The 12,405-nt window shown below is 36.6% G+C and overlaps 1 protein-coding gene across 5 annotated transcripts in view; it reads right to left on the bottom strand.

Moving 5' to 3' along the window:
• Positions 1–12,405, bottom strand: part of rbfox3a (RNA binding fox-1 homolog 3a) — a 1,290,878-nt gene that overhangs the window by 456,189 nt on the left and 822,284 nt on the right. For 4 of the 5 annotated variants that reach the window (XM_051936516.1, XM_051936518.1, XM_051936517.1 and 1 more), the window contains one exon: positions 6,356–6,432. The exons of the other annotated variant lie outside the window; for it this stretch is intronic. In XM_051936516.1, the coding sequence (XP_051792476.1) occupies positions 6,356–6,373 (18 nt within the window). In that variant the 5' untranslated portion in view covers positions 6,374–6,432. The remainder of the gene's footprint in view (positions 1–6,355; positions 6,433–12,405) is intronic. 5 annotated transcript variants of the gene reach the window in all.

The following is a 12,405-nucleotide window of genomic DNA, read 5'->3' as shown; positions in this document are numbered from 1 at the left end:
CTCCGGCTTATACATGAGTCCGGCTTATAGACAAGAACCTAGGGTAATTTAATTTACTGAGACAAGAATGGAGAATCGCAACATTGCTTCACAAAGACGTATCTGCGTCCACAGGCTTGTTTTCAAAATTGAATTCTATTGGGACCAGCAAAGCACAAACTCGTCATCATATTGAAGCAGTTCTCATGATATACTCAAACACTACAGAGAGAAGCAAGATGCACTTAAAGCAGTTCTGTCACGCCACAGATGTGAGAACAAGTACTTGAGGTATTGATATGCCTTTCACTGATACTGATTCAGAAATAGGTGTATATTACAGCAAGGAGGAATAATACAGCAGTTCTATAACAAGGCAGAGAGACAACGCAGCCAAATTCCCAATGTTAACTTGTCTAGTCAAACCATACATGCATCTGTACCCAGCGAGTATGTTCACCTATAGGAGATATTGTCATAACAGAAAGGTCTCCGCTTTATACAGAATGCCGATGTTCTCATTTTTATTGAAAGGAATTCTAGCATAAGTTCTTCGTAGTTCCAGTAAGGACCCATAACTAATGGGTCAGTAAGACATTCAAGCAGAATAAAAGGACAGACAATTTTAGAACAATGTTTGATGTTAAGTCAGAAAACAAAAAGAGAACTTTAAATTTGTATGGTTTTGCAGTGTAGCAACTTTATACCGTAGGCTTACAGGGTCCTTATTATCACGTGTATAGAGTACTCTGATTTCCCTGAAGCATGATGAGCAATGACAATTGCGTGTTACCTGAGGCGTGGTTCTACCAAAGGAAACCAATGATCCTTGAAGCATTAAACAAGAAACATTCAGCTATAAAGACATTTAGAAACAAAGCATGATACTTACATAAGTAAATCGTTCAACTCTTTTAAATGAAAAAATGCATTCTTGAAACTTCTCAAAAAACATTCTGGCATGTTTGTAGAAGCCGCCAGCAGGCACTCTGGGCATCATTTTGTTGCACATCAAATTGCCAAAATGTAAGAAAGTGCACATTATTACAAAACTGTTCATATTGTCTTGTACAATAGATATGTGCATGGAAATTGGAGATGAGTTAGCTGGAAGCAAACTAAAACATATTTATCTCAGTGCTCCCCTCAAGTACCCCTAATTTGAACAAACTTCTGCAAATCCAACAAGCTCAGGTTATCCATTAAGAAGACAAATGAACACTAAATTTGGTTCAGTACTTAACACTCGTGTGTCAAGTTATTTTTGTATGCTTACAATGCATATTTCATCTATTATTACACTGTAATTAGATAGATAGATAGATAGATAGATAGATAGATAGATAGATAGATAGATAGATAGATAGATAGATAGATAGATACTTTATTAATCCCAGGGGGAAATTCACATGAATGTAATATATTAATGTGAGCAACAGAATCATGTTGAATAGTTTACATTAAAATTACTGCTAATAAAGGGTAATCAATAAACAAAAATAGGTAAAAATAGGTGCTAGGGCCAGAAAGTTTGAGAACCATTACTTTAATTGACATTTCGGTGAATTTAACAAGTTGAATGTTTATCATACACAATTTATATTGTTGATATATTTTGAAAATAAAGACAAAATTCATTCATCCTCTGAATTGGGGAACTGGCATCTATTTCATTACCACAAGGTGTCAGACAGAAGGCAGCCCTGTACATAACACTATCGCTGGGTCCCCTACACTTCTCCCTCACCAGGTACATTTAGAATGCCGGCACCAGAAACCTAACAGACATATTTCTAAGATGTGATAGCCAATACAGACAATACCTTGACTAGAAACTGAAGCCTGGTTTGGTAACCTGTGAGACAGCACTGCCATAATAAACCACGGAAACATGGAAATATATTTGAAATTATATCCTATAGAGCAATATATTATTATGGTTCATACTGCTCCTGTTGCTGGTTTGAATGAATTTTTCCATATTCTGCCTCAGTTTTCTTTTGATAAGCTACTGTAAATATTGCTGGTTGATTTTATAATTAGCTATAATTTTTACTGCTAGATTATAAAAACTATTGGGAGTCCATACATTAGTCACACTTAAGTACCTTAGCCAAATTTTAAGCTAATAACAATAGGCACAATACAGAAAGGTGTCCTGGATGACATTTTGCTAACTTTTAGTGTTGTTGTATGACTTAAGCCATCTGTAGTTCCAAACCACAATAATCTTGCAGTCTCTCACATTATTTGTTTCTCTGAACATCTGAATTCATATATACACTTTAACTTGCGGTCAATAAACAGTAAAAAGTAAAATTGACTAATTATGGTGCCCCGGTCACATTTTTAGCATATCAGTTATGTGAAAAATAATCACTTTCTACTTAAACTGTTTAATCTTTTTTAACACATGTGGACATATCAAGATTTGATCTTAATTTATAAAAAATATCTATAGAAAATTGTGATAACACAAACATGCCACATTTACATTTTGTAGTCAATTGTATGATTTAAATAAACATAAATGCAAATTTTACATGTGGAAAAAGTTAAGTAGACACCTACAATTATCTCTACCTTAAATATCCCAAATTAGAATCAGGTGCACAGATGCAAATCGTTAGAACATCATTAGAGAGGATCTTGAAGGAAACTGTCTTATTAAAACCTGAGATGTGTAGTTTGGCTTGCTCTTTGTTGCTGAAGTGTGTGTTACCACCATGTCATGATTGAAAGTGCTCTTTGACGCCTCCAGAAAGTAAAGCATAGATGCCTATGAGTCTAGGAAGGAATTTAAAAATATCTCCAAACAATTGGAAATCAACCATTCCACTGCCCAGAAGATCATCTACAAGTGGAGAAGTTTCAAACAACTGCCAATTGGTTCAGGCCAGACTGGCCCAGCAAGTTCAGTCAGAGAGCAGAGACTAAGATGCTGAAAGAAGTCTCTAAGACACCCAGAATTTCATCATGGGACCTAAAGGGTACTATAGCTCTCGCCACTGTTGATGTCAAAGTTCATCAGTTTACCATTAGAAAAAGGGTGAACAAATGAGATCTATATAGGTGGTGTGCCTTTGCTGTCCAGAAAGAAAACACCAGGACAAGACTACATAAACATCTAGGCAAAGACCAGGACTTCTGGAACAATGTGATGCTCTGGAAAGACAAGGCAAAGAGTTATTTAGTCACAATATTAGAATACATGTTTGTTGAAAACCAAAGATAGAATTTGACCAGAACAGCCTGATACCAACTATAAAACATGGTTGGTTGAAATGTCCTGGTTTTGGGACTGCCTTGAACTCAACATCATAGAATCCACTAGGAATTCTTCATTGAACCAAAAGGTGTTCAAGGTGATGGAAGACCATCTGTCAAAAGATTAAAGCTCAACTGAAAGTGGACCTTGAAATATGACAATGAGGCTAAAGTACTAGTGAATCCACAAAAAAATGGCTGAATAGTCAGAAGCAGAGGGTTGTGGAATGGCCAAGTCAAACATTGGATCTGAATAATATCAAAATACTATGAGTGGATTTGAAACAGGCTGTGCAAGCAAGACAACCCTTGAACACTGGACAGCTATCAGAATTCTGCAAGGAGGAGAGGGGAAAACCCTGGCATACTGTATCTGTTCATTTTTCATTGAATAAATTATTGTAAAGTTGATTTTTCTTTTTTTTTTTTCAACAAGTTATATCACCTTTATTTAAGATGTTGTTTAAATGAAGATCAAATCTTGATACATCCACATATGTTAAAAAAAGAAAGTATTTCATGGGGTTTACTTACTTTTTCCATGACTTTATGCTATGAAACACCTAAGAATCCACTTGACACTGAAGTACTGTACATTGTACTTAAGGAGCCTGCAGACGGACACAAACTATTCAAACAAACGTGTCAGACTATACAAAGTTCAGGAGCAGGGCTCAGATGTGGTGATTTCAAAGAGCTCTTGCAGCAGCCTTATGGCTTCAGGCTGGCAAGTTTCCATTGTCCTGTGCCACCTCTGGCTCTTATTAGCTCTATAAGCCATTCACTGCAATTCAGTTGGACTGCACTATATGTATATGTACATGTTTTGGTTTTTTTTGCCCCCCAATTCAAACTAAGTGATCTGTCCCAAAGAATTCAAAAACAAATTATTTTTCAACATTTCAAAGCAGGATGTCATAGTGACTGGAGAGACAAACACAATATCATACTCTTATTCTGCCAGTCCTGGTAGAGTCTAGTCCTCAATTTGTTCAGGTTTATTCTGCTTTATCCTTCATAAAGATAAATAAGCTTATCCTTCACACTACAAGCCTCTTCAATTACTGGCTGTTAGCTTTATATCTGAAAGCCATAAATTTATTTCGTATCAAGTGGATTCTCATTTCATTGAAGAAAAATGATACAAATTAGTTGGCAGTAGTACTAAAAACACTTCTGCTTGCATGCCTTGTGTTCTGGAGAGGACTGAGCCAGCGTTGTACATATCCAGATTCAAACATGTGAAATCAAAGTTACTTCTTTTTCTCACACTCCTTTAAGCTGTTGTTTTAAGCTCTACTTCATATTGTTTAATTTTCATCAGTATTTGGTATCCACCAATTCACAATCAAAAAAGAAAACTATGGATAGAAGACCCTTTGAACGAATACTTCAATAAAACCCTAACCTGTTTAGGTACTCATTCTGAATTTTCACAAAAGAAGAAATAAGTGTAAAAAAAAAAAAAAAAAAAAAAAAAGATCAGAAAGAGTGGAACAGAAAGAAACTGGGAGAAAAAAATTGATGCAAGAGTATGGGGTGCACATTAGAGACCGTGTGAGGATCTGCCTGATATGTTGACAGAAGAAATGACCAGTGTGGGAACAGGTGCAAGAAAAATCCATGGGATGCATTGCCAATAATATTACATTAAAATATCTAACCAATATTTAATGTGTAATGCTACTAGTAATAATACGAGAGGAGCTATGAGTGCTACTGTTAACAGAGCAATGAGACAGCATATAGGAGACTCAATAATCAACATTATAAAACAAGAAGGAAGCAATGACAATGGAGGATACTGCAGTTAATGCTTTAAGAGTAGCAGAAAGCACAGCTGTATCAAGTGCCAGATTGGCACATGCAAGTACAAATTTCACTGTGCCCAGGACACTAATTACCGCATGAGCCTAAAAATATAACGTAAGGCAGAACGTAGTATATTGCTAGAGGTGATATACTCCTAGTGGGTCAATAAGCATTGTTGTGAAAGAAGCTGTAATTGGCATTGTGGTAGGTAGCGTGAGGTGAACTACAAGTGATGCCATGAAGAGGCAAAATTGCGGAGGAGCTTTTAGCATTACATGGGAGGTGCTAAAAACGCTATGTGATGAGCCATTGACAATCATGGTGAAAAAAAAAACTACAAGATTAGCACAAGAGGGCAAAAACAAAGATTGTGATAGGATTTGTAATATTTGCAAAGAGAAGACAAGCAGTACTGTGGGTGAACTTCCTACGAGCAACAATGTGAAAGCTCATTAACCAAATTGACCAAATTAGACAGCTGTAAGTTTTAATCCAGAAGTACAAACTTTACATTGCATGACAAATCTATATAACACAGTTGGAATGACTTATGGGCAAACAGCAATCTCTTATCAGTTCATTCTTATCTTGAACAGCATCACTGCCTAGGACTTCATTATTCAATGAAGTACAATTTAGAATTTGCACTATCAGCAAGGTCTTAGGAGTAAGGCAACATGCATGATATGTAAACCTGCATGTATAAGCAAGTCCAGCTCTGTCATGACAAAGATACCAGGCCTCTGAATGAAAATTGATATCTTAAGTTTTGAAAACCAACCCAATGAATCACAAAACCGAATGACATTCATGACTGGTGATTAAGGGGTATAAGTATAAAACATGTGCATGTACTTTCTGGATTTAAACTTGAAAACTTCGGACCCAAAAGGATCTTTCATGTAAGAGCTATAATGAAGTTCTCCACTAAGCAAGCATACCATCTTGAATGGTTTCTCTTTGAATCATGAGCACTTGTGGTCAGGAACATTAACAGTGTGACCCTGTGCCTGGTTTTTGCCATTTGGAAGCAAAGGAAGGGGGGTTGTGGATTGGGGTTTGGGTTTCTCAAACCAATCGGTCATGGATAAAATTAAAATTGCACTTAAAACTAAAGGAAGGAGAATAAACAATTAACAAAAACATCAGAAGTAGCAGAGCACATGTGGACTGGAAGAGTGCATCAAATTCTTATGAGCTAAACAATTAAACTTTAGCTGTGAAAATGAGTTCAGAGTCAGTCACAGAGTGTGCGGTATTAAGGGAGAAGAAATAAAGGAGGGTTCAGTGTACATACCCAAAAATACATCATCATTTCGGAACCAGGGCTGGTCTGGCTGTCACCACACTGTTGGGATACTCGGGAAGACGGCTCTGTCCGGAAGCAGAAGATTCAGAAGGAATAATGTCCTTTAATTAAGCAGTAGAATATTCCTTCCTTTTCCCTTCTATATTCTTTCTGTCACTTGTAGTCTTACGTCACAGTTTATCCCCCCTTTCTCCACTTTCCTTTCTCCCTCTTTAAAAGCCACAGAGGAAAAGCTACAGTTGAAGTCAGTGTTAACGCACCTTGAGCTCCTCTTTTCCTTCTTTTATTTATTTTTCCTCTTTTCCTGATCTCCCTTTCCCTCTCTCTCTCTCTCCTTCACTCTCTTGCTCTCTCTTGCTCGCTCTCTCTCTCTCGTCTCTTATTGGCGAATCTTAAATCACTCAGTACAGTAGAAGAGACTCAACTGTAGCAGGAACATTCGGCAGTTTGCGGCTGTTCAATGCATTCGGGGCTCAGGGGCCAAATTGTGAACAGAGGGTTTTCCAGGAAGGAGAAATGGAGAAAGAAAAGGAAATTCTGAAACAGAGAAGGAAACACTTCCCTTTTCTTTTTGTTGCTGTTGTAGTGCAGATGGATCAGAAACAGAAAAAAAGGATCTGTTTCAGATCTGGAATGTAGTGGAGCACTGTATAAAATAAATTAAAAAAAAAAAAACAACCTCCGAGTTGTTGAGAGTCTATACATGCAAACTGCAGCAAGCAGAAGCACAGCACTGGGAGCGACTCATGAGCTCACCAATGAGAGCTCTATACCTCTGGACAGACAGCACACAGTGGAAATTTCACTGCAGCTTGCTGCTTGACGCTAAGTGGGAAAGGGTCTCTGAGTGCTGCCACCAATCAGAAGCAAGGCTTTATGGTTAAAGGCTAAGAGAATATGCTGACAGGTTGGTGCAAATGGCTATAGGGAATAAAAGAATGAAGTGTGGATTGTGCATGAAGAAGTATATGAAAGTGCATTTGTGCATGTACGCGTTGGGGTATATGTGCATGCATGACTGCACTGGCGGTCTAATGGACAGCAGTCAATGTACAGTTGTGTGCATTTGTGAGTGTGTACAGTATATGGATTTTCTGGTGTACTTGTGGACATGTGCAAAAAAAGGTATGGATGGATGCTTGCGGTTTAGTGTGTGCATCTGCAGGCACAGGGTCTCCTTTAACACTCTCTATGACTGAGCACTGGTCCTTTTTTAACACTATCTTGTAAACTCTAGTGTAGAGTAGCAGTTTCTTAAGATTATCTCATCTAATTGTGACCAACCGTATCTTTTTTTTTTTAATCATTTTCTAAATGTGTTGGCCACTTTCCTTAAGCAGACACTTTAAAGACTATTTTTTTCAACTGAAATGAAAAATGGCATTTCTTTTTCCTGTGAATTAAATTGGCATATCATCCTCCCCTAATGCCTCCTACCTGAAAGGTCCCCCCCTTTGTCCAGTTACTGTACTTCTCTTTGCCGTTTCTAAAGATAAATGCTATTTTATTTTTAATTTTACTTCTTTGAATGACAACTGCAATTATCCAAAGTAATAATTTGCTAAACACAGAGGCTTTGCCCTTGTTAATGTTTGATGGTAGATAAACAAAAAAAAAAAAAAAAAAGAGAAAGAAAAAGCATAGCAAGCCCCTTCCTTAAAGCCATGTTTTTTCAAGAACATGCATGTTTCCCATTGTGTGGGCCCTTTTAAGATCATTCTCATAAATAACTTATCTGAAAAAGCACCAGAAGGCAAGGGGCTAACACAATGCAAAGGAGGTGGTTGGGGGTGGGTGGCTGAATGAAAGCTGGGGGAGCTTCCAGCAATCATAAATATAATACTGTGCAAGAAATAGGAAAAAAAAAAGACACAAAGATCCCAGAGGCATTTACTTGGATGCTTCCAGTATGACTCTGTATCATTTTTTTTCTTTATAAAAGGAGAAATTCTTTAATTCTTTTTAACAAGGGGTGAGAAATTTAAAAGACTTTGGTAAAATTTGCTGAAGTACTTGTAAACACATTTAATTATAAATTCTTAATTACCATTTAATTGCATATTAACTGCTAAGTAACTGTATCTGAATTCAAAGAAAATAAACACAATCTATATGAATTCCACACCCAACACCCCCCCCCCCCAATAATGGCACAGTACCATTCACATTACTATTATAGTGAACTGAAAGTGAACTGTCAACTCAGATATTGCTAACGGCCTTGAGTGGTCTTTTCACTTCTACTAAGTCAGTTTTGAAGTCCATCAGTGAGCTATCTTATGCTCTTCCTTTCATGATACGAACTTTTCTCAAAGTGATCGCACATCACTGGTATCATCTTGGTGCACAAGGGCTCCTCTAAATAAAGTTGCAAGTGGCATGTTGTGCATAGACGCCAAAGACTGTAATTACATTGTTATAGGATGTATACAAATTTCAATGGATAGACACTTTAGAAATCTGGAAAAGATGCATGTGCCAGCTCAAATGGTATCTCTGTGGGCACGGGGTGCTGCAGCATGTTGTTACTTTAATATCAAATTGGGTAGGGATGATCTGATCAGGTACTTTAGAGTCAATACCTTTCAACAATTTCAGGTTACTAGAATTGGATGATTCTTTATCCTTATAAACTTTTACTTTTTTTTTTTTTTATAAAATTAACACAGCGTGGATAAATAGGGAGGGCTGTTATCCGGAAATGCATCCTGCCATAAAATTCACAGCGAAATCTCTACTGGAGATGTCTAGTGCAGGGGTAGGCAACGTCGGTCCTGGTGAGCCGCAGTGGCTACAGGTTTTCATTCCAACCCAATTGCTTAATTAGAAACCAATCATTGCCAATCTCAGACCTTATTTAATTTTATGGCTTGTTAGTCTGTGCAATGTAAGGCTCTTATATCGTAGATTTTTTTCCTTTCCAAAGATATCATCCAAATGATATGAAGCCTAAAACAGATCATTTTCAGTCTGTCACATTTTTCTATTAAGTGTTTTATTAAATCAAACAGTGCATGATGAACACACACAGATGTAATTGGAAAAAAGCTAGCTGGAGAACTGCTGGCTGCTTTGTCTTTTACATCTTATTGCTAATAAGGAGCAATTAAAACACTGAATGCAGCAGTTTAAGATTGAAATAAGCAATTAAGGTTGGAGAACCTTAACAAGCGAGACCACTAAAATGAAGCATCAGAATGTCACTTAAGCAATATGTGCTTCATCAGCAATAATTGAGTTCTCGTTAAGGAACTGGGTTGGAACAAAAACCTGCACATACTGTGGCACTCCAGGACCGACGTTGCCTACCCCTGGTCTAGTGAAAACAAACAGCGATCCCATATAAAAATGGGAATAGCTACTGAAGAAGAAGAAAGAACACTAAACTCCTGCATGACCAGACATATAAAACCTTATATTCTATATTAAAATGGTATTTTACATATAAACTACAGACCACGTTGACTGTTATTTAATTTACAAATTGAAACTCTGTACATTTGTAGTTCAGTGGCAATAAAAAAAATTCTAAAATATATAAAATCCCCAGAAACAGAATTTTTATTAACTAATAAAACTTGTGCTGAATATTTTCCATTATACAAATGTCATATTTACAAGCCACAATTGTGATAAAATGTTCAAGAAGATGCAAGCTACCAAGCTGACACTTAAAATCAAAACATTAGGCTCTTAAGCTCACAAGTCCATTGTCTACTAAGCAGCAAGGGCAAATTCTTCTACAGTATGTTTTTTCTAAATCAGAAACATAAGATCGCTTCATTTTCAGTGAACAACACTGTAATGAATAATGTATTTTTATTATTTTTTTTTAAACAATGACTATTAATTTTTACTTATTAATTAATTTCTAACTAAAAAGTGAATAAAGTGAAAAGTTCTGTATTGATGTGTAGTGAAAGTACTCTACAACTGTTTTACTAACATTTTATTTGAATACCATATTCCTCACATTTTTACTAATGCCATAGAATTGTCTGGAAATCAAAAATCGATTATGGTGTCTATTTCTATGTTTCTACGAAATAAAAAAGTATAAAACTTTGTGCCAAGAAAATTATTTATAGGAACCTGTAAAATTTTACAAAGATGATAGGAACTGTGAATTAAAGTGAAAGATCAAATACAACATTCTAGCTAAAGTTGCAATGAAGCAGTTACAGATAGCACAGTCTCCCACTTCTGAAGATACTGCACTGAGTTCAGGATTGACAGAATACAGTGTAATGTACAGAGACATTAAAGATACAGTGAACAGGAAGCTAAAAAAAGCACCTTTGGACAGTTCAACACATGACACACATGTAAATTCAAAACAATTCCATTTGCCCAAATGACAAAGAAATAAGGGTGATATCTATTGTCTGACCTGCAATCAGTTCACTTAATTCTCTTGAGTGCTTAGCTATGAAATTAGATGGTGCTTGGAAAATGACAGCAGTACACAAGTCTAAATTATAGAGTTAACGTTTGTCATTTCTGACATGGTCACCATCACAAAGGATAGCACGTCTAGTAGAGGAATATGGCAGTGATGCATTTTCCTCTATTCGTACCACATCTCAAAGCTAGAATCAGCCAGGACGAGCCTGGAAGGACAGACAGCATATATTACACATCTTCATAATAATCTAGTAGCAAGTAACCTGGCTAACTGCGTGGACTTGGATAAGGTACAATGTTACATCAACATGCGGTCAGACAAGGAGCAGAATGTCAAACAACATGCATTTTCCATTAAAAGTGCAGTTAGCCTTAAACATCATGTGATTTGTGAATACTTATACAGGTATAGTAAAGTGAGCTGTTGTCTGACAAACGTTCAAAGAAGTATTTCTGATCCACAAGGCTTACTTGTATTTCTGAATGGATGAATAGTAATTTTCTAAAGCTAAATAAAGAGAAAACTGAAATTTTAGTGATTGGCAATAATGGATACAATGAGGCTATTAGAAACAAACTGGATGCATTAGGATTAAAGGTCAAGACGGAGGTAAAAAGCTTAGGGGGTAACTGTTGACTGTAATCTGAATTTTAAATCGTATATTCATCAGACCACTAGGACAGCATTTTTTTTACTTAAGAAACATAGCAAAAGTTAGACCTCTTATATCATTGAAAGATGCTGAGAAATTAGTTCACGCGTTTGTTTTCAGTTCACTAGATTACTGTAACGCACTCCTCTCAGGACTACCCAAAAAAGACAAATCGTTTGCAACTAGTGCAGAATGCAGCTGTTACAATCCTAACCAGGAAAAGAAAATCCGAGCACATTTCACCAGTTTTGATGTCACTACACTGGTTACCTGTGTCTTTCAGGATTGACTTTAAAATTCTGCTTATGGTTTATAAAGCCCCTTAAATAATCATTTATATATCGGAATGTCTGACATCTTATATTCCAAATCATAACCTTAGATCCTCAAATGAGGGTCTCCTTACAATTCCAAGAGCAAAACTTAAAAGAAGTGGTGAGGCGGCCTTCTGCTGTTATGCACCTAAGATCTGGAATTGCCTGCCAAGAGGAATTCGCCAGGCTAATACAGTGGAGCATTTTTAAAAAACTGCTGAAAACACATTATTTTAACATGGCTTTCTCATAACTTCACTTTAATTTAATCCGGATACTCTGTATATCCAATTCATTATAATAACTATTCATGGTGGCTCTAAAATCCATACTAACCCCTACTCTCTCTTCTGTTTCTTTTTCCGGTTTCTTTGTGGTGGCGGCTTGCACCACCACCATCTACTCAAAGCACTGTGATGTTCCAACATTGATAGATTAAAAGCCATCATCATCAAGTCCTTCCGTGAGAACCTTAAATACAAAGAGGACTATTTCATTTTTGTTAGGTAGAAAGCCCAGAGGGGACTGGGTGGTCTCATGGCCTGGAACCCCTGCAGATTTTACTTTTTTCTCCAGCCGTCTGCAGTTTTTTTTTTTGTTTATTCTGTCCTCCCTGGCCATCGGACCGTACTCTTATTCTATGTTAACTAATGTCTTATTTTAATTT

The sequence above is a fragment of the Erpetoichthys calabaricus genome, chromosome 14 (genome assembly GCF_900747795.2).
Source record: "Erpetoichthys calabaricus chromosome 14, fErpCal1.3, whole genome shotgun sequence".
Taxonomy (NCBI): domain Eukaryota; kingdom Metazoa; phylum Chordata; class Cladistia; order Polypteriformes; family Polypteridae; genus Erpetoichthys; species Erpetoichthys calabaricus.
Note: the sequence above shows the minus strand (reverse complement) of the source record. Positions and strands in the feature narration are given on the sequence as shown.